The sequence below is a fragment of the Rhinolophus sinicus genome, chromosome 15, assembly GCF_057876585.1.
Source record: "Rhinolophus sinicus isolate RSI-liver-muscle chromosome 15, RSI-T2T, whole genome shotgun sequence".
In the NCBI taxonomy this organism is placed as follows: domain Eukaryota; kingdom Metazoa; phylum Chordata; class Mammalia; order Chiroptera; family Rhinolophidae; genus Rhinolophus; species Rhinolophus sinicus.
Genome location: NC_142515.1, coordinates 102,020,034 through 102,041,700, shown reverse-complemented (window position 1 = coordinate 102,041,700; position 21,667 = coordinate 102,020,034). Strand labels below are relative to the sequence as shown.

General features: G+C 33.1%; 1 protein-coding gene and 1 non-coding gene across 7 annotated transcripts; both read right to left on the bottom strand.

Annotated features, from left to right (window-relative positions):
* Window positions 1-3,164: 3,164 nt before the first annotated feature.
* CEP44 (centrosomal protein 44) lies at window positions 3,165-21,597 on the bottom strand. 6 transcript variants are annotated; one of them, XM_074338336.2, is made up of 12 exons: window positions 21,174-21,597; window positions 14,592-14,729; window positions 11,793-11,940; window positions 10,419-10,565; window positions 9,918-10,040; window positions 9,357-9,410; window positions 8,462-8,629; window positions 7,132-7,263; window positions 6,256-6,331; window positions 4,728-4,849; window positions 4,446-4,483; window positions 3,165-3,387 (listed from the first exon to the last, which is right to left on the bottom strand). In XM_074338336.2, exons 2-12 carry the CDS (start codon window positions 14,678-14,680, stop codon window positions 3,345-3,347), a joined length of 1,140 nt encoding a protein of 379 aa, XP_074194437.2. In that variant the 5' UTR covers window positions 14,681-14,729; window positions 21,174-21,597; the 3' UTR covers window positions 3,165-3,344. The 6 variants fall into 6 exon arrangements, with proteins under 6 accessions (XP_074194437.2, XP_019588743.3, XP_019588745.3 ...); XM_019733184.3 differs by having other exon boundaries at window positions 7,057-7,263; window positions 21,174-21,540; XM_019733186.3 differs by having other exon boundaries at window positions 7,057-7,263; window positions 21,264-21,535.
* LOC141572988 (small nucleolar RNA U13) lies at window positions 8,853-8,953 on the bottom strand. Its single transcript, XR_012498576.2, has one exon. It is a non-coding gene; the product is annotated as a small nucleolar RNA U13 (small nucleolar RNA).
* Window positions 21,598-21,667: the final 70 nt, after the last annotated feature.

The window sequence follows — 21,667 nt, the reverse complement described above, 5'->3', positions numbered from 1 at the left end:
TGGGTATCCACAAGTGTCTTAGAAGATTTCAACACCAAATGAATTGAAGAGCTAGACCCAATGATTTAATAAGTTGATCGCACTCCAAGTCCATATCAACTTAAGTGAACTGAAGGATTAAATCTACAAATTAGGACTTTTTCCAAAATATACAGCCTTCCCATTGCTCTAATTCCCACTGTTCAACTTTCCCGGGTTAATTAATATTGTGATGCTCCCTTTTTTCTTGTCTTCTTAATGCCCATCTATAATATAAAAAAGAAATAATTTATACAGTTGGGATATTTATTAAATAAGTCCTCTGTTCTTAATTTTAAAATGTTGAGTTGAACATTTTGCATTTAAAAACATTTTTAATTAAAAATGTCTATGAATGATTTAGTAAACTTCAGAGAAAAAGAAGACATACACACTACACAGTCCCTGTTCCAAGCATTAGATATAAATAAAAATCATGATCAAGTGAACATGGAGCTAGACATTTCCTCTCCTCCCAAAATCAAGTTACATGTTCTCAGTGTTGCTACTGCAATCAGGACTGATTTTCCAGTTTTCTTTACGTTTTGAGTAGTATAAAAAACCTGCCATTTTCACTGGAAACATTAAAGCTCAAGTAACACAACAATTAAAGTTTTGATTTTGTACTTTAACGTTCAAGTTTCACACTACCCCCACCTCTTCACCCTCTCTACATCCTTCAGCTTGAAAGAAAGAGGACAAACCTGGGGATTGTTAAAAAGTAAAAATGAAATCTATAATGTTATGTGAGCTCAAAAAGTGTTGTAGTTTGTAAAATTGACAAGGTTCTTTTACTTTTTAATGCTTCCCCAAGTGCCTGTCAACTATACGAAGTTGAGAGTAATGAACGACATAAAACGCAGTTCCAAAGTCTTTAAGTCTTTATTTTTTAGGGAATGTATTACATGTTAAAACATTACATGCTACAGTAAAACAAACAAAAAATATAGAACCACTTTTTCCCACTTACTAGTCCTTAGCAGGAACATTTGAGATCTTGCTCCCCAGCATATGTCGTCAGTTTGGCTCAAATAAACTCTTATAAAAATTTAAAAATATATATAGTCCTTAGCTCTGCCTAGAATTTTCCTATAGTTGATGTTACTTCTTTTTAATCTGTTCTGACGAGTAACTTACTTTATGCATTCTTTATGGTGTTCCTATATGATCTCCATTCAGACCTACTCAGAGCATAGAACAGTAGGGCAGCACAAGCTGCTGAAGTCTGTTATTAGTATAATAAATACCTTTCATCCATCTTATGAGAGAGTTAAAGAGATGGAGTTAGTGAAAATTCCAGTTAACTATGAGTTTAATTATGTAGCCCCAAATAATCTCTCCAGGACTCTCCTCCCTCACTTTCTCAAGAACTTAATTAGTCGGAAGGGGCTGGTTTATGACTACAAGCTACTTACCAAATTGCCTAATAGAGAAAACTTAACTTTTTCTACAATTTCTAAAAAAGTTAGAATAATAAAAAATTTGGCTATCTCATCAATAACTTCAACCAAGTAAAATTTGCTTTCTTTTTTCCAAAGATTATGCTGCCAAAGTAGTAGAGTGAGATTCTTTGTAAGTGTAAATGTATGGTGTTACTATGAGCTGATTTTATTAGTTCTTGTTTAAATTCTTATATATAATAAAATTTGAATTCTAAATTTCCACTTGATAATGTAAGACATCTTTTACTATGTTTTCAATTGATACTTACAATTTGCACACTATGTGTAAATTAGGAGACTAAATTTGTTTCAAAAAATATAATTGTGTGTATATGCACACTATATAAAGAAAAAAGGAAATAGAATGTCAACTATAATTGAAAAATTTTTTAAATTTAAAAGAAAAGAGGAAGGGAAGGAAGACAGAGTAAAGGAGACTTATTTTTTCTCCTGTCTTGTACAAAATTTCAAAAATGTTTCTTTTTAAACTAAACTGAATTAAATTTGGAATTGAGTTTTTCAAAGGGGAAAATATGACATGTTTTATAGGAAATCATTTGTTTTAATGAAAAGATAAAATACTTTTTGTGGCATATGAACCACAAGGTGGTGCTCTAATCCCATGCTAGCACTAATATTTTTAGAAGTTGATAGTTTTTTCTATTATAACTTTAAGCTCTTGATTTTTATAAATTTTTTGTAATTGAAAATATAAAACTGATTGGATTATTTTCTAGAAATACTGAAACTTTACTAAATTCAAGATTATACATTACTTTCTAAATTTCATAATTTTCAAGTCTAATGACAAGCATGTATTAGAATACTAAAAATACTTTAAGTTATTTCTACTTAGAATTTTAACTTCATGTTTTATGTGACAAATTTCAGATTATACCTATGTAATGTAAACAGATGAATAAGCAAAATAGAATGGAATGAAGTAAATAATAAAAAAGAAAAAAAGACTTTCCTTTTTTTCTCCCAAATAATGGAATCAGTTTTGAAGATTACCCAAGACAAATATTACATTTTTCATTTGTAAAGTTAAAAAAATAATAATTTATCGAGTAATTTAAAGTGAATTTCATTTTTCTCTTGATTTAACTTCACCTAAGATTTTTCCTCTGTCTAGAAAAATCTATTACTTCCCATCACTTAAAAAGAAAAAAAAAGAAAAAAACCTCACTGTGTATCTTGTAATACTGGACAGCCACCATCTGTGTCTGTGCTGCTGGTCTTAAAATGTGTTACAGAATAGAGCACTAAAATACTCAACACATTTTTCACCGTGAACTTTCCGACCTGCTTTTCAATACTGAAAGAGAATCATACCCTTACTTTCTCAATGTGAACTGAAAATGTGTTGCTGCTTTTTGACTAAGCATGAAATTGTTGTATTTTTGTTTTATTTAATTTTCAATGAGCATTTTAAACTTTTCATTGCAACATATTCATCAGTACAGATGGCAAGATGGTATGTACGACAGCCTCCTGGGTACAATATGCAAGTCGCAGTTGGAGTGTTTCCAACAGGATGTAAACTATGGTCCTGAAGCCTGTACTTTGAAAAACATATTACTTAGCACACTGCCAACAAATGTCAACACAAAAATACAGTGCTGTAATGACTTCACTCAGTAAAAGAAATGTACTGGCACACGAGTTTTCCTACGAAAAGTAAAACAGAGTAAAGCCGTATAATCGTAGTATAAAAATATTTAAGTATTTATTCACTATTGAATGAAAAAGCTCAGATACCAAATGGAATTTAAATTCTTAATAAAAATATTGCAGTATATTAAAATTTGTAGAGAATTCTTAAAATATACAACATGTATAGTAGTCAAAATCCTAGAGAAGTTCACGTAGAAAATTCTATAATTAGTGATTTGGACCTTTCAGTAACTCTGCAGTTTCTTCAAACCTGAAAAATAATAAATAATAAGTTGAGTAAATAAATATCATAATGAGGCATAGGATTTAAGTTGTTGAAATAATGCTTTTGAGCCTGAAATAAATTTCAGTATTTCTATTATTTATAGGTATAGTTATTATTAAAAAAGTAAGCATACTATGGCCATAGAGAAGGAATATAAATAAAATACGAGATGAACTAAATAATAACTTTAAAAAAATACTTTCATTTTTTCCTCCCAAATAATGGGGTCAATTTTCTTGAAGATTACCCAGGATGATTATTACATTTTTTTATTTATAAAGTTAACAAAAGCTAATTTATCTAGTAATTTAAAATGAATTTCGTTTTTCTGTGGATTTAACTTCATCTAAGACTTTTTCTCTCTCTAGAAAAATATGTTACTTCCCATCACTTAAAAAGAAAAAATACTTCACTGTATATCTTGTAATACTGGACAGCCACCATCTGTGTCTGTGCTGCTGGTCTTAAAATGTGTTAAGTCAATTAGGAGTCTTTATTTCTTGGGGCAAAAGTTATTTCAGTAATTCTCAAATTTCAAAAAATATAGTTTTCTAAAGTAGTCGGCTGCATAATAATTTAAATACAATTTCATATTTCCTTCCAACTGCTCTTTAGATATAATTATCATTTTTAGTATTACCTTACCAATAACTTTCTGAAAAGCCTAGCAATACTTTAACAATGCTTAAAATGTCTCCAAACCATCCATCTACATGTATTATTTTATATTTTGGTAAATCAGTTATCAAAAATAGATAATACTTTGGATTAACTATCAACCAAAAAGATCTCTGCACTCTTTAATCCACAATTAATTCCATTAACAATGTTTCACATCACTTGTTGGAAACCAAAACAGTGACTCATCTCACAAACACATAACTGTAGGTGGATTTATTATCCACTTGAGTCCTGAAGGAAATTCCACACCTGATCGAGAGACCTTTAAGGTTTGAAACACACATGCACATTCTATATATACTGTAATCCAATACAATTCCCTATAGAGAAATGAATTTCTGTTGCCTCTTTCTGTTACTTACATTTTTTTCATCCTTTCCATTTTCTGGATTGTTGTTTCCTTTAATTTAAAAAGCAACAAATTTAGGTGATTTCTCAAAGTAAACCATCATCAAACATGGACTGTGAACATACAGAACACAGTCTAAAACATTGCATTATGTACTGTTTACTCATCACAAAGAATTTTTATGAGAGATTAAGATTTACACAGTTTCACTATTTTTCTACAACTAAATCTAATGCTTGCTTGTTCTCCTGACCTTAGAAAGGAAATCACCTAATCAGTTGCCAGTTTTTCTTACCTCTGAAATATCTTTCAAACCACAGTAATTAATAGTTGAGGTTCTGGGAGTTGAATCTACTGATACTGTACTAGGAGCAGAGGACAGAGGAATACTTGCTTCTCTCTCTTTGCTTTTTATATCTGTGGAGAAATTAATTTCTAGGTGATCTTTTTTTTTCACAGTGGAGTCAAATATCTAAAAATTGTATGCATATATGAAAGAAAAACAAACAATATTTTAATATAAATGGTTACTGGTATAGATACAGATGACTTTTTAATATTCTTCTAAGATAATGACCTACATATAAAGATCTAGATGTTAAAAATTGGCCAATAATAATTACAAAAGGTAATATTATCTTTATCATGATAGAATAAATAGGCAAGATAATAATTTATTTTTAAATAGAAGCTACTGACTCATGTATATTCTTTTCTTAAAATGGTGGTAATTATTACTAAAACCGACTATACAAACTTTGTAAAAACCAAGAAATATTCTATCTTCAGTTGATGTGTATGGAAAAAATAATGCTTAACATTCAGGGTTCACAGATTTCTTTTCCTAAAGAACTGAACAACTTTCCACTTCTAGTGTCATCTATTCAACAAAATGATGGCAAATCTTTCCTACAATTAATTACAGAACATCACAGATAAGACATGCTCCTGTCGAATCAATCGACAGGCTTGAGGATCATTTGGCTGCAAAAACAAGGCCGGAAAAAAAAAAAAATTAGACACCCACTTAAACTGGTTTACATAGACAGTTTTATTGTAAGCCTACACAGACAACCTCAATTAGGGAACAAAGTATTACCACATGAGGACTGAAACAACGAGAAAGACTTTTACTTTCATCTCGTTTGTCTACTTCTCTTGTCTATTTGCTCCATTCCTCTGCTTACTCATCGACATGAACTTGGAAAAAATGGCCAGCCCAGCCCAAGCTCAACATCATTTGACTGACTTATGCTTGGTGTCCTAATTCCAAATTCTCTAGGAAGACAAATTATTTGGCTCAACACCTTTTGTACTGGCATTCCCTGGATTGGGTGTCTAATCTTGACTGAATTATCTGAGCTCAGGGTCAAGATCAGATGGAACAACTTTGAAGACTAGTTACATCCAGCTCTTTTAGCAGGCGATAGGCTGTTTATAGGTTACTGACAAATGCATTTCCTTCTCTTACATATATTATTTACTTATATGGAAGCTACTACGTAAGTTTAAATTAGTAACTTTGCATGTCCATTTTTATTATTCTACAGCACTTAGCAATTAAAAGGGTAAAACATCTCCAAAAATTTGCAATTTTGTACATTGGAATTCATTCAACCACTATGTCATGAGAAATATGTGAGCAGACTTCTTTAGCAATTCTTGGCTTCAGTAGTTTGTAAGTTCAATATTTTCTTTGTTCCTAGGAGCTTTGTAGTTTCTAAAATATAAGGCTTGAGAATATTAAAATTACCAAATACCTATAAAAATAATTTTTCTAAACTCCTAACTATACCACCAATGCTAACACCATAAGAACTTACCAGGTTTCAGAACATCCAGGGCACTACTAGAAACATAGTCTTCATTCATTTCATTAAACTCTATATATTCATCATTCTGGAATAATATAGTGTAGTATTTAGAATGAAATGAAAAGAAAAATGTTCTCATTTTATATTCTTACTAATAAGCATAAATTACAAAGATGACATGATAATTGTTTAAATATCTAAATATTTCATTTATAGAGCAATAAATATTCCTATGTATAAGAAATAATCTTTAAATGTAGAATCGGAGAGTAACCTTCTTGAATCTACTAACTTTACTATTTAGGGAGGAAAGATAAGACTAGGACCAGAAATTGAAATTCTGAGTAAATAAAGAAATAAATTTTTCAGATTTGATAAGACAATGGCAAATTTGGTAACTGTCTCGATGACATTTACTATTTGGTTGAAGTAAATGAGAAAAGGAAAGTCTAATTTTCTTCACCCTGTAAAACAGGCCATTTGTACTATTATAGGATATAAAATAATTCCAAGCTTTTTATAAACAAAATGAAACATTTCACCTCATTTTAAATACTTCAAGTATTAACAGCTCTGAAAGTTCAATTTCCAGGTTTGTCAGATTATCTTATTTGAGGAAGAGAAAAACAATAGCCACAACAATAGCAACAAAACAGGCTATATGTCTAAACAGGACTTCATTCCCACTAAATATTTTCCCATTACCTAAATATTTCCTTATTTAGCATTTCCAAAAGAACATACACACAACAACGAGTAAAAACTTCACTGTATCTGAAGTATTCTATAAATGTTAAGGAAAGAAAATACCTTTTTGGACAAAAGTAATTCTGTTTCAAGAAGAGTGACACGACTTAGAAGATTAGTCCAAGTTTTTTCATTTACCATCACTTGTCCTTTCATTTTTTCTTCCAAAGAGTCTAATCTACTCTCTATCCAAGTCAGTTTCTTAAGCTTTTCTTGGCATTCAGCAAGCATAGTCTGTAGTGCAGTAATCTCAGAATTAACTTTTATATCCTAAAATGATTAGAAGGATTAAAAATATTATCACACAAACTGAAATTCCTTTCACAGTGAGTGTATGCCCATTTCCATTGTGTTATTTCAGTAGTTACAATAGGCAGTACAGCATGGAGGCAGACTGTTTGGATGGACACTTACACTAGTTCGTCTAAGATGTAAGACCTTGATGCCTCAATTTTCTCATTAAAAAACAACAACAACAGTACCTACTTCATATTGTTCTTATGAAGATGAAATAAGTTAGTAAGGCTCTTAGAAAAATGCTGAGTTATACAACAAAACTATCACTAACTAGCTTCTCATAACAACAACTAGCCCAAAGCGAAGGGGAAATGACCAAGAAATGACAGTGCATTGAAACTGTTCACTTTGCTATAAACAAGAAATAAGTCTAACGGCCATCTGATAGTTCTTATAAATGTCAACTGTATACTGAGATGTATAGAAATCACAAGACATAGGAGAACGATAGCAAAAGGAGTTCTAGTACAAGCAGTGAAGGTTAGACAGTATAATAGGGTCTATGGCAGGTGTCCAAACTGCGGCCCACGGGCCAACTGCGGCCCACAGGCCAACTGCGGCCCGCAATCCATTTTTTATTGGCCCGCGGCAAATTCCAAAAATATATTTAGTTTAATTAAATAAACCAGGTGAGGCAATATGTACTTCACCTTGAGTGAGTGGCCCGGCTATTTGTGTATTTTACCGCATATGGCCCTTGGTGAAAAATGTTGAAAAAAGTTTGGACACCCCTGGTCTATGGCAATCAAGTAATAGAAAAGTACTCTAAGAGAGAAAAGGACAGGAAGGGTCCAAAAGGGAAAATGAGAAGGCAGTAGTGTACCAGTCTTCTCCATTCATCAATATAGGGAATAGGTGAGAGAGAACGTTCACCTTAAAAAGTAGTTATCTGTCTCATTAAACTGTAAATTCCTTGAAGTCAAGTACTGTGTCTTATTCATTTTTTAATTACCTGTAACACCTAGCCCAGTATCTAAAATATAAGCAGCAAATAATATTGATTCAACTATCTTCAGCAAGACTGATTGATTCTTGAGTAATGGAAACAAAGGTAATGTGCCATGATTAATAATTCAAAAGGCTAGAGATATTCTAAAGTTTAGGTACTGAAGTCATCATGTACATCGAAGAAAGAAGCACTGGTATCCATTAAGAAGCGCAAAATTCTTACTCGCTCAGACTTGATTTCAGGGAGCTTTTCTTCGGTAACTTTTATTTCAGTATCCTTTAAGTTACACACATCAAATGCTTCATTCACATCTGTTACTGTACTTAACGTATCTTCAGGAATGTTAACACCATCCTCATTATACAGGTGACGAATCACCACAGCTTTCTTCTGAATAGAGAAAAATTCGTCAGAACTGCTTCAATGTTCCTCTCATGATTATTTTAAACACACACTTAGTAGCTTTGCAAAAGAACACCCTACCTTTCCTTTAAGATTTACAAAAGTTTAAGCTACCACATATAACGTATATATCAAACATTATTAATTAATGTTGTTAATATTTTATATGTGATGATGACATTGTGGTTATGATTTTCTGTTTAATTCTTTATGGCAGATGGGTAATGGGCCGATGTCATAACAAGATTTGAGGGGGCACATCTCACACAACAGCATGAACTCAATCATCATGCATATGAACTACAAAAAGATTGGGTTCTGATTTTTTTTAAAGCATTCTTACATATTAGAAAAAATATTGAAATATCTCTTCAATGCTGACTGGGATTTATTTCAAATTGTTTCAGATATACGGGTTGAAAGATGTTGGGAAAAGTAGTTACAATAAAGATGAAACAAGATTAGCAGAGTTGATAAATTGCTGAAACTGGAATGACTATGCTCATATTTGAAATGTTGTATAACAAAAAGTTATTCTGAAAGGTTACCACATAAGCCACACATAAATAATGAAGACTGGCTCTGTGACTAGGACTCATTACAATTTTTTTCCTATTAAACCACAAAATGTGAGAGCTTCAGCTAACAATTCAAACTTTATCATGACAAAAGTTAAGTCCTGAGAGTAAGGCATTAGGTTAAACTATGCTCTTACGCAGGACTCATTCAGCCACAGGTGCTCAAAGCAGATTACGGACAAGGAAGATACCTATCAACAAAGAGAAAATATTCAAAACACTAGGTTTAGGAACAATCAAGCATTGCATACTTCACATTCCTGGTAGAGAAATATGAACATAAGTAAATGAATCTATAACCTATAACTAATGGTTATATGTTCCCGTGTTTTAGGAATACTATATGTTCCCGTGTTTTAGGAAAACTAGATACATAATTAGGAGTAAATGGTCATGACCACATAATATAATCGTCCTAAATCATTGCTATTCTACTTGGGAAACACGGCAGAAATAGGAATTAAAAAATATAAAGAGGAAGCTTGTCCAATTCTACATTTCTACCCACTTATACCTTTAGGAATGTTCCCCAGATAATATATGGTATGCATTGTTATCCTAGAGTATTATCCTAGAGTATAATATTGGACTAGGATGTTTTACCAGCTGCTAGTTTGAAAAGTGAATCTCGGACATTGGGTTAATTGGTAGGTAACTCTTAACACTCACTATCATACTCTTTCTTTGTATTTTCCTACCTTTCCTGAAGTCATAAACCTGCCAGTGATGTCAATGCCAACAGGTTCTGTGGATGTCTTCTTACTGTTTGAAGAAGGTTCTGACTTAACAGAACTGGTTTTCTTTCTTTGTTGTGATGGAATCTAAAAAAAAAGTATTAAGACGTAAAAAAATTTATGTGAAAGCATGATGTATATTTAAATTATATTATTTAAATTTTCATATGAAATATGACTCTCAAATAATGAGAGTCTAATGAAACTACATGTCTCTTGAAAACTAAGAAGTGGTGAAAATGTACTATGTTTGAACTGTTAGTTCAGGAATAGTAGCTCCAAGTCACAAATATGTAAAAACAAGTGACTAGTATTTAAAGCAAACATCAGATACTATAAAGTTACCCAAATCTGTGAATAATGCAGTAACTGTGCCATGTATTAATTTGCTTCTAGTAGGGTATTAATTTTATATATTAAAATACCAGCAACTTAGCATAAGTTAAAATCTATTAAGAAAATTACCTTCTCAAGACTACTCAACTCTTTGTGCTTTTTCATCACACAATTCAAAATATCACAAATAATTTGGATTTTCCATTCTGCAAATCCACACTGGAGAAACTGCTTTTTTGTCAAGATTGGTTTATAATTAAAGTGATCACGAAGAAGCTGTAAAGAGAGAATAGATCAATGTAAAATTAATTGGGAGCAATTTCTTTTGAAAATCCAAAATAATAAATGGCCACCTGGTCAGGGATGCAAGCCGTCTTTGAGAGGAGAACGAGGATCAAGCCATTAAATAAAGGGTACTGAAGAGATTTGTAGGGATGGTGAGTAAGTCATGACCAGGTAGAAGTATCCAGGTAGAAAACAGGTAGCAGCGAATGTACCAGAGAATAGATGGCTGTTTAGAGAGAGAGAAAAATATACCCAATGATCAAAAAACTTCAAATATCCTCATAGGTACTAGAAATACTCTCACTATAGAATAAAAAAAATACCAGGCCAGATGTCAGAAAATCATAGTTCTATTTGTTTATAATTCTTCTACTATATGATTTTTTAGACATGTCAGCAGGCCTCTGAGTTTCAATTTCTCATTTGCCAAGTGAGAGAAACAGACGAGACCAGTAATTTTCAAAACCTACTTTGGAACTCCAAGATTTCTTAGAAGTACCTCTTAGGCTTCCACAGAAGTTTTCTGGGTGAGAGGGAAAGAAAGGGAAGATTAAACAGGAGACTTTACATATAAAAGCTCCCATTTCATCAAATGCAACTTTCAACTTAAAAGAGAAAAAAAATTTTGATTTGATAAATAGGTTTTATCATTGTTTAAAAAGTTTAAGAAAACTACAGTACTTGAGCAAAAATTAATGATAATAAATAGGGCTTTAAAAAAATTAAATATGAGATTAAGTTTAACATACATACAGCACAAGTGTAAACACTGGGTAGACATAAAACATGGTTCCAGACCACAAGGAACATAAAATCTCAGTCAAAGCTATAGTTCTTTTTTACAAACAACTAAATTAACTTATAATTCTATGAACCACAAAGTTTACTCAATAAAAATACATTTCTCTCCAACTTCTACTAGCATACCAAATTTTACTAAAATTTGATATTAAAAGGGAAAATGATAACCAAGGACAAATGTTTAGCAGTTGCCATATTTAATAGAGTATGAAACATAAAGCAAACCTGAATTACATCTTGATTGTTGTAATAGAGATGGCATTTAAATGAGATAAACGCACAGAAAAATACGGTCAACTGTCCATACTGCATATATTTTAAGGAGTTACTATAAAAACATTTTAAGATCTTTTTAAGATTTTTAAAAAACCACTACTGACTTCTAAAATAATTATTGTTTCATAAACTCAAAAATACCTTATAGACAGTATCTATAAAGCGCAAGTCATTCTTTGCTGTGAGCTCTAGATTGGATTCCACCAGAAGTTCTGCCACGTAAGGTGAATATGAGGTAAGGGAATAGCTGATGATGGGCAAAGATGCTGCTACATCTCCCTTTACCAAACTGTTGGAGGAAAAAGAAAAAGAATTTTAATGAGCATAATTCCACAAACTTGGATAATCAGGGAAATATAAGAATTCTTGTCAATAATTTGTAACTTAACACTATAGTCATAATAATTAAGTGATGCAAAGAACCTTTAGATTCCATTCCCTACTCTAAACCAGTGTAGCCAAATTATTATGAAATTCTATTATTATTCATTTGCCCAAACAGTTGCGATAGTTCTTTAGTACCGACAGTCTATTTCCATAGCATTTACTGATTTCCCAAAGTTTAGCCTTACTCAATCTAGTCCATTTTTTAATAAAACAAATGTACCATTTTACAGTGCTCAGTACAATTCATGCTTTCACAAACACTTGTTATATTACCTCATTTGCCTTTTACCATAAACCTGCAAAGATAAAATATTATGAATTCTAAGTTACAAATGAGGAAAACAAGGCTGGGAAAGGCATTTATGGCAACTAGGCTAATTAATTTACTATCGTCCACCTTATCAGTCTGCTTTGAAATCTGTATCTTATTAGAGTATGCCAATTTCTCCGGTCTAGAAAGGTATCCCACTCTTCTCTGCCTAGCTATTATTCATTCTTTACGAATCATTTGTCAAATCTCAAGCTTTCCATAAAGCCATCCTCAACGTTTGATCTGTATTTCTCTCTTCCAGAATGATTCCCAGGGTATTCAGTATCTGATGCCTCATGCTGTCTTGTATTGTTTTCTAATTGTCTACATATGGACCTTATGTTCCCAATACCTTCTCGGTACCTTCACAGGTTCTCCCGCAACAAAGCACAGGAGAGATTTGTTCAATTAGCCAGTTATATTTGTTCAACTAAAGTAATAATGCACTTACATAAAATATTTGTTTTCCACAAAGTTCAAGATGTACATAAATCTTCCTATCCCCACCCAAATGTTTTTAATAAGGCAGAGAACAAGTAAATGATGACAGCACTACATTCTGTTTTTCAGGACAAACATAAATTGTTTCTCTTTTATGTTAATGGGTATAATAATATTTTACCCAATGAGACACTTGCTCTGGCATTCTTGTCTATCGGTAAGACAGTTCAAAAAAAGGATATGAAAAAATTACTTTTGAACAGCAAAATCTGTCCCATTTTATCCACAATTATGAATAGAAGACAGCCAGGTCTGCATTTAACATCTCTTGTATAAAACAAACTCAAAAATTTGGTTATCTAGTTTCTAAAGACTTTAATTAGAGACAGATATTATAAACTGGCACACCAAAATAAAAAACAAATAACGAGAAAAATTTTCAAATGGGAAAAAGTAGAATCAAAATAAGTATGTGGGGTGCTCTGTGTGTATGTGCGTGCATGTGTGGAGGGTGAATCGGAAGAGAAAGCAAGCAGTGTTACCTATCTCAGTAGACCCTGCAGATATTACTGTTATGAAATAATCTAAAAATTACTGTTCCTAATGACACTCTTGGGTCAATAAAAAAAATTGAATGTTTAAACACTGTACTCAGAAGAAAGGAAAGGAAAATAATCATTAGAATTATTCTCATCCAAAATGTCTTTTAAAGTGCTGATGGTTAAAGTGGTAAGAAGAAAACTTGGCTACTCAAACCGGTTAAGTCCTGGCAAGACTAGACAGTAGATTTCCCAGTTTTGAAGAACCAACCTATGATTGGTACATACTATGGAGTAACTTCAGCTTCTGACTTATAAATTCTGTAATAACAGTCACTAGAGACCAACTTTCTCCTTATTCTTACTATTCTTTCATTTGCAGTCATCACTTGGTATTAGCTCTCCTGAGTATATAATCAGAACATCCATTTTAATATGTAAAGCCCATTATTTCAGGATTCTACTTAGTGGTTGGTATAACCAAGATTCAGTCTACTTGAACATATACCTAAGCTGGACTTGTCCCTTGATGCTTACTCATTGAATAAATGTCCAATTAGCTTCTAATATGTACCAGACATAATTCTAGATGTGGGCATACGGTAATGAACAAAACAAAGTACTAGACTTCAGTTTACATTCTAGGGAGAAAAGAGTTAATCAATCAATAATCCCAGTTAAGAAGAAAAAGAAGTATTAAGGGAGAGAGGATAACAGGAATACCATATGAGATTGGCATGGATATAGAAGAAATGTATGTTGCTACGTTCTACAAAAGCAAGTCATATTTGGAAAGTGGAAACTAGAGCAAAAGATTCAAAGTGGAATCTGTTAAATGAGTTAGCATAATAACAATGTCAGGCATGGTATAAGTTGTCATGAGAAATTAACTATTATTATCTATTATCTTCCAAATCAAAAAGAAATACTACCCAACTGAATGTAACAGGGTGGTAAATTATATATTTAACTAATGAAATTCATTATACGTCTATGAGTTTAAAAGCTGTAAAGAGACCATATTTTATACTTACGTATATTGCGCTTCCATTTCTAAAAGGTGTTTTAAATCTCAAGTTGGATTTTTTCATTAATTTATACTTAACTCCTATACTTCCCTGTTTTCTAAAATATTTTTATCATTTCAAGGAAAGTTTTAAAAGTACCCAGATAAAATCTGTCTTTATTTAAATACTTCTCATGTCAAATATTATCCTAAATCATTACCAAAAGAGTACAAATAAGTTTGATATTATAGCATACCCTACACAATCCACTTCTTGAGGATAATTTAGCGAGCGGAGAACTTGTTCTAGGTTCCGTAAGCTTCTCTTTAAGTCACCTGTTGCCATTATTTAACATTACATTCAGCTTCAGCTTTTGAAATAATCCAATTTGCACCTAAAAGTAAGAAATCCATAAAACACTGGTTAAGTTTGTGTATTTTTGAAGCTTCTCTATTCTATTTTGTTCATATCTCCTATAGGTACTTACCATTGTTTATTTTATCATAGCTATTTCTCCCTTAACTTATCTTCCCTACTGGTCTAGTACTGTCAAGTACCATTTAGGAAGAAACATCAACCTCAAATAACCTCATCAACGACTATTTTAGATGCTTATAAAAGCCACATAATAAAATCAGTAAAAAATGGAGACAAAGAAATTTAGCACAGATTTAGCCATTATACCCAGGACTCTGACTTCATGTAGTTGCCAATCAGATGCTTCACTTAAGAAATAAAAATAAATGAGTTAAAATATATATATATTCAGGGTTCAGCTGGTACAATACAGCAGATTAAATACATGGTATCTTCATTTCCTTTTTCTAAACATCACTAAAATGAAAGTCCATGATTAAAAACCACATACACTAACCAGGGCAAACAGAACTAGAGGGGATTCCACATGACAGAAAAGGTATCAACAAAATTTTGGAAGATGCAAAGCAGAAGGATGAGTGATAACCAATCTAGCAGCACAAAGACAGGCCAGTCCCATCTGCCTATTTAAGAGAAAACCAATAGCAGCCAGATAGGTTCAAAAATGAGGGGCCCTTAGTAGATTTGAAAGTTTATACAAGGAGCTGGTAAATCCTAGATTTTTACTTACCCTCCCCATCCCACACAACTCAGCTGGACAACTACCTCTCAGCTGGACAACTAGGTTTAGCAATGCATTTTTAGGTAATATCAGAGCATAATCTATGAATTTAAAAATCTTTAAGTTGTACTTCATTAAATTAAAAACGTCTGTTCTACAAAAGCCACTGTTAAGAGAATGAAAAGACAGGGAGCAAATATTTAAATCCCCTACTAAATAAAAGACTTGTTTCCAAAATATACAAAGAACTTTTAAATTTAACAGTAAGAAAACAAACTATTCAATTAAAACATGGGCAAAATACCTGTACATACATTTCACCAAAGAAGCTATACATATAGCAAATAAACATATAAGAAAAGATGCTCAACATCATGTATCATTAGGTAATTGCAAGTTAAAAAAACAAAAAACAAAAAACGATACCACTACACACCTATTATAATGGCTAGAATCCAAAAAACTGGCGATACTAAATGCTTATGAGGATTTGGAGCAACAGGAACTTTCATTTACTGCTGGCAGGAATGCCACGGTATAGCCATTTTGAAAGACAGTTTGGCAGAGGTGAAACCATTCTGTATATTGCAACGGTAGACAAATGATATTATGTATTTGTCAAAACCTATAAAATGTACAGCGCAAAAAGTGTATGCAAAGTTTTAAAAAGCCATTTAGGAAGCTGGCAAATCCTAGGAAGAAATGCAGAGTGTGATAAGAGGGACTAACTGTATTACTAATGTATGAAACAACCTCATAGAAGGCGATGAGTAGAAAAGGTGCTTTGGAAATGAGTGGACTCTGTAAGACTAACGGCAAAATAACTGCACATAAACACTGTTCTCTAGTTTATAAAGTTGTTTCTCATGAACATATAACTTAATTCTGATACTTTTATACATATATACTGCAATTGAACAATTAAGTAAATGGATGGCTAAGCCAGGTTTCTCACTGCTGGAGTGGGAATTTACAGATAAGCAAGGGGAGGAGACCAGAATGAGCCATGCCTAATGGATTTGAGTTAGAGACATCAGTATGAATTCATGTTTATCTTAATACAGATACAGAGAGTTTCATACTGAAATATTGATAATTTGTGCATACAGACAGCTTAGTATATATACATATATTTCCTTTGCCAGCTGAAAGTGCCTAAAAGCAACAACACCCCAGTAGCAAAGAGCACACATGGCATCCAGATCTTGGTTTGTAATGCTGTTCTCCAATAAAAGGAACCAGGGCTCCCTGGAGAAATGGACAAATCCAGGACTGGGGCAGGAAATATACAAGACGAACCTGAAGCACTACGTCGGTCCAGAAAGTAAGGAAGTGCACACAAAACAAACCAATCAATCCCACATTGATGGGGGCATGTCAAAAGGGCCCAGGAGCAAAATGAAACAACTCCCAATGGTCAAAGCTAAAACAATTTGAACAAGAAAATTAATAAAATACTATCAAATTAGAACCCAACAAAAAATCAGTACAATTCAATACATTGACCAAAGAGAAAAAAATCTTATAATCATTTAAATATATGCATAATAGGCATTTGATAAAATTCAACAGTCATTCATTATATAATTCTTAGGACATTAGGAATAGAAGGAAACTGCCTGTATTTGATAAAGGATATCTACAAAAAATCTAATGCAACATCATACTTAATAGTGAAATAGTAAAAGCTTTCTTCCTGAGATTAGGAATGAGGCAAGTTTACTGACTCTCATCATTTGTATTCAACATTGTACTAGAGGTGGTAGACAGTACAAAAATGAAAGAAAAATAAATAAAAGGAATAAAGACTATAAAGGAAGAAATAAAAATGTCACTCACAGGTAACATAATTGTATATGAAAAAATCCAAAAGAAATAAGTGAATTTAGCAAGGTAGTTGCATAGAAGGCCAATGTAGAAAATCAACTGTATTTCTCTTTATTCCCCAAATAATTAGAAAATGTTTTAAAAAGTATATATATATAAATAATTCACTATAGCCTCAATAAGTATCATAAACGTGAATAAATCTGAAAAGATGTGTAAAACCTCATAACAAAAAACCATAAAACTTTATTGAGATATATTAAAGAAGCCCTCAGTAGAAGAGGTGCACACCTTGATCAAGGATTGGAAGACTCAATACATTAATCCATAGATTCAATGCATTCCCGCCTCACCCCCATCACCCCCCCCCCCCAAAATCCTTGTGTTTTTCTTAGGTCGAAATTGACAAGTTGAGTCTAAAATTTATGTAGAAATGAAAAAGATAAAGGATAACTATGGAGATCAAAACTGGAGGACTTAACACTGGATATCAGGACTCATTATGAAGTTAAATTTGGAGTTAATGAAAAGATGTACAAACAGAACAATGGAATAGAATAGAGTCCAGAAATAGACCATAAATATACTGATACTAGATTTATGACAAAGTTGATAATGAGTAGCCCTGGAGAAAGGATGGTCTTTCTCCAAAAATAGTACTATGTCAACCGAATATCCAGATGGAATAAATAAATCTTGAACCCCTGATGGAAAAGGTACCCCACATCCTTCACAAAATTAATTCCAGGTTTATTGAAGATCTAAATGTAAAACGTAAGACAATCAGGTTTTCTGGAGAATAATATTCTCTTCAGAATACAATAATCTTTATGAGCTTCAGGTACAGAAAGATTTCTTATGACTGATAAAATGAAACACATTAAAATCAGTAATTTCTATTCATCAAAAGACGCCTTTAAGAGAGTGGAAAGATAAGCCATTGAGTGGAAGATGATCCTGTCAATATATATAACCAACAAAAAGATTCACAGCTCGAGTATGTAAAGAAATTCCTACAAAGCAATAAGGAAATGAAAGACAACTCAACAGAAAAATGAAAAAGGCCTGAATAGGAACTTTACAGAAAAGAAAACATGTGCAAAGATACTCAATCTCATTAATTATTAGCAAATTACAAAGTACATAGAAAATGTGAGGCTGTAGAAGATCTGACACGCACAATGCTGTGAAAGGCTAAATTAGTACAATTACCTTTGGAAATTTACTGGTGATACCTACTAAAGCTGACATACATAGGGCCTATGAGATAGAAACACAACTCCAAAGAACACTCATAACATAATGTGTATGTGTGTGCACCAAAAGACCAAAAAATATTTGAGATTTTAAATAAAATGGTTCATTTTTTTAAATCACAAAGAAAGTAGTACCATGGAATTATTTTTAAAAATGACTTTTTATTGCATGGGATAGTGCTTTTGTTACATTCTCAAAAAAGGTTATTCCCTAAGGAGGTTAAAAAAATAAATAAATACATAAACAAATACTTAAGAAATGAAAGACTTCTAGTCAACCAGTAAGGCAAAGATCAATAACACACTTAGAAATATCTATTTGTAACTGTTCATAGACACTTCATAAAAGGAAAATAATATACTTTGAGTAATGAAACCTCTGGGAATGAAGCTCCTTTAAAATTAAGTAACTGACATTAAAAACAAAACAGTTCATAAATCAGGTGAAGTAGAATTAGTATGATCTTTTCCCCCTCGCGAACTTTCCAGCAGTTTCCCAGGATACAAATCATTTCTTTACACACCTCTGTTATCTGTACATAACTAGAGGTAATAAGGCTAGAAATTTAAAAAATCCTGTATTTAGTAAGTTTTCTAGTTTAACTCCCTAGCCATCCAATTCTGTACCCTTTCCCCATCTTTGGGAACACAGTATCTTCCTGTTCCAAGTGTCCTCTCCTTTATCAACATGGTAAAGAGCAGGTTATTGAATATACGCTTATACACTCATGCATGGGTTTTAGTCAGTATTTTTCAGTCATTCAATTACTTCAACTACATGTTTACATTTTTAGGGACAGGGAATTTCAGGTACTGTCAAATGGGAGATAACTAGAAAAAAAAGGAAGTAATCCTAAAATCACATTATACAAAATACTGTCCAAAAAGGTAAACCTTATTTAACATCGTTTAGGATGACTGGGGAATAGATGGACATATGGAAGCAGTAAGAGATGACTTCCCATCATCAGCCTTTACTTTCCTGGGAAAGATGAAATGGGAACTTATCTGGCTATAACCGCAAAATATAATATATATATTCTTAGGTATTGTCATTGGCTAGTATAGTAGGTCTAAGCTTGTTTTAAGTTCCAGACCCACCTACCTTAATACAATTTTTCTAGGGTACTTTTCCCCCTGAGACATTCTATAACTTTAATATAGATTGTACGTTTTCCTACAGACTTCCTTTAATCATTCCAGTTGTATATTCCATCTTTCCCCTACATGTAATTTTAACACTTTATGTATCTTTCCATCTTTCCTTTCTCTGAAGTCCTAGAACATATTATCAACATCTCATATTATTTCTGCCTCTGGTAATGGAATTTCTGACAACAAAGTATGTCCCTGGGACACATACTCTTCAGTATCAGTAGAATAAATATTTTGAAGAAGAGTAATACACAAGTACAGCTTGGATCTGTAGGTGAAGGAGATAAGTGATAAAACAGGATAGAACAAATAAAGGGACAAAAAACGTGAGTACCACAGAAAAAAAATTACACCTACTGTTCTACATTTTTCATGAAAGGCTTTATTAACTAAGTCTATTATAAAAATGAAAAACACTAAAATTAAGATATTAAAAGAAGATAATCTATGGCTTATGCACATTTTAACAGTTTCAGAGATGAAAAATAACTTGTTACATTAAAAAATTAATATTTTCACTTTATAACTCTTATCAAAGGAAATGAAAAGAAAGGAGATATTACTCTACTTGTAGCATAGATTTAATCATTAAGATCTCAATATTGCTTCCTCCAGAGAGCGCTCCTTACAAGTCAGCTGTGCCCAACTTAATTTATTACCCAACATGTTGTGAAAACGGTATACAATAGCAGTTTAAGATTTTTAATCTAGCTCAATTTCATTGCTGTTAGAGGTCATTAAATGATGCCTCCCAAAGAAATGCCATTGAACTCAAGAGTGATTTTCGTTCCGAATGAAGCCAGCCACTACACTGACTGTAACCATTACCGTGGTTGATGACTAAGAGTTTGTGACAAAGCTCACAACTCTAGATATTACCTAAAAACCATGTGTACGAAAAATAAAGAGAGGAGTAGAAATCAGGAAAAGTTAAGTCTATGAAACTTTCAGCAAAAGATATTTGGGAAATACTGCTATAAGAGATAGGGAGAAAGGTCTGGGAAAGGAAAAACATTGAAAAAATTAGGGGAAAAAACAAAGGGAATAAGGGACAAGTACAGAGTTCAGTAGGACTGCTGTGTTCACACAAAACTGTTAAAAGGTTTGTGGATAATTTTAGAAAGTCTTGTGTAGCTATAATTCCAGAATTAAAATGTCAAGATTGATTTTTTTCATAATGAGGGAAAAAATCAATAGTTTAGGAAAGTGGAGAAATACTGAAACACCAGGGAAATGCAAGAAAAGAAAACATCCACTACTTTCATCTCTCCCTTCTAGTCAATATTTCCGAGAAACTGAATCGCTCCTCAGCTCAGAGGATCCAATAGGAGGAATCAGTCTAGAACTTCCCAACCATAAATCACAACCTAATCTCAGAGGATGAGCTGCCACAATTCTTCCTACTTCGTTGTGACAAAAGGATGTACCAGTTGGGTATATACGCAAGCCATACCTAGGGCTCCCCTCCCTGCACTTGATTTAAAAGGATGAAAAGGCAGACCTGGCCATTAGCTCCCGCCCGGGGTCTCGGTACGGGCAGCGGAGAGAGGAGACCCCAGCCCAGTCTAAGATGCAGCTCCCCCGGGCTCACCCAGCAGCCGGCGAGCAAAGAAGCGGGCTCCGAAGGCCTCTGGCCCCCCACAACTGGGAGATGGGGAGGTAGCATATGCAACCAGAGAGAGCCACAGGAGCCCAGCCTCCAGCAACTAGTTCCTGCGGCCCGACGCCTGCGCCCCGGCGCGATTCTCGCGCCGACGGTTTGTATTTGGAGCAGCGGGTGGAAGCCCGCCACGCACCGCGGCAAGATCGTCAAAGCTGCCGGCTCCCCAGAGCTTCACGATTCCTCGCTGCGGATTCCACACCGCATTCGTCCAGACTCCTGAGGACACTGACTCGGCTAAGACCCTTCTCGATGGCCAGTTCGATCTCAAGCTGCAGATGAGCAGTTTGCCTAATTTTGATGCTCAGAGTGGCTAGGGCTGCCCAGTGGGAAAC

What these genes read in the sequence shown, in the direction of transcription:
- CEP44 (XM_019733184.3), bottom strand. Translation starts at nt 14,680, where the DNA reads ATGGCAACAGGTGACTTAAAGAGAAGCTTACGGAACCTAGAACAAGTT. An exon ending in TTATAGATACTGTCTATAAG is followed by an intron (nt 10,566 to 11,792) that starts GTATTTTTGAGT and finishes CTCTCTTTACAG; the next exon opens with CTTCTTCGTGATCACTTTAA. An exon ending in AGTTGAGTAGTCTTGAGAAG is followed by an intron (nt 10,041 to 10,418) that starts GTAATTTTCTTA and finishes CTTTTTTTTTAG; the next exon opens with ATTCCATCACAACAAAGAAA.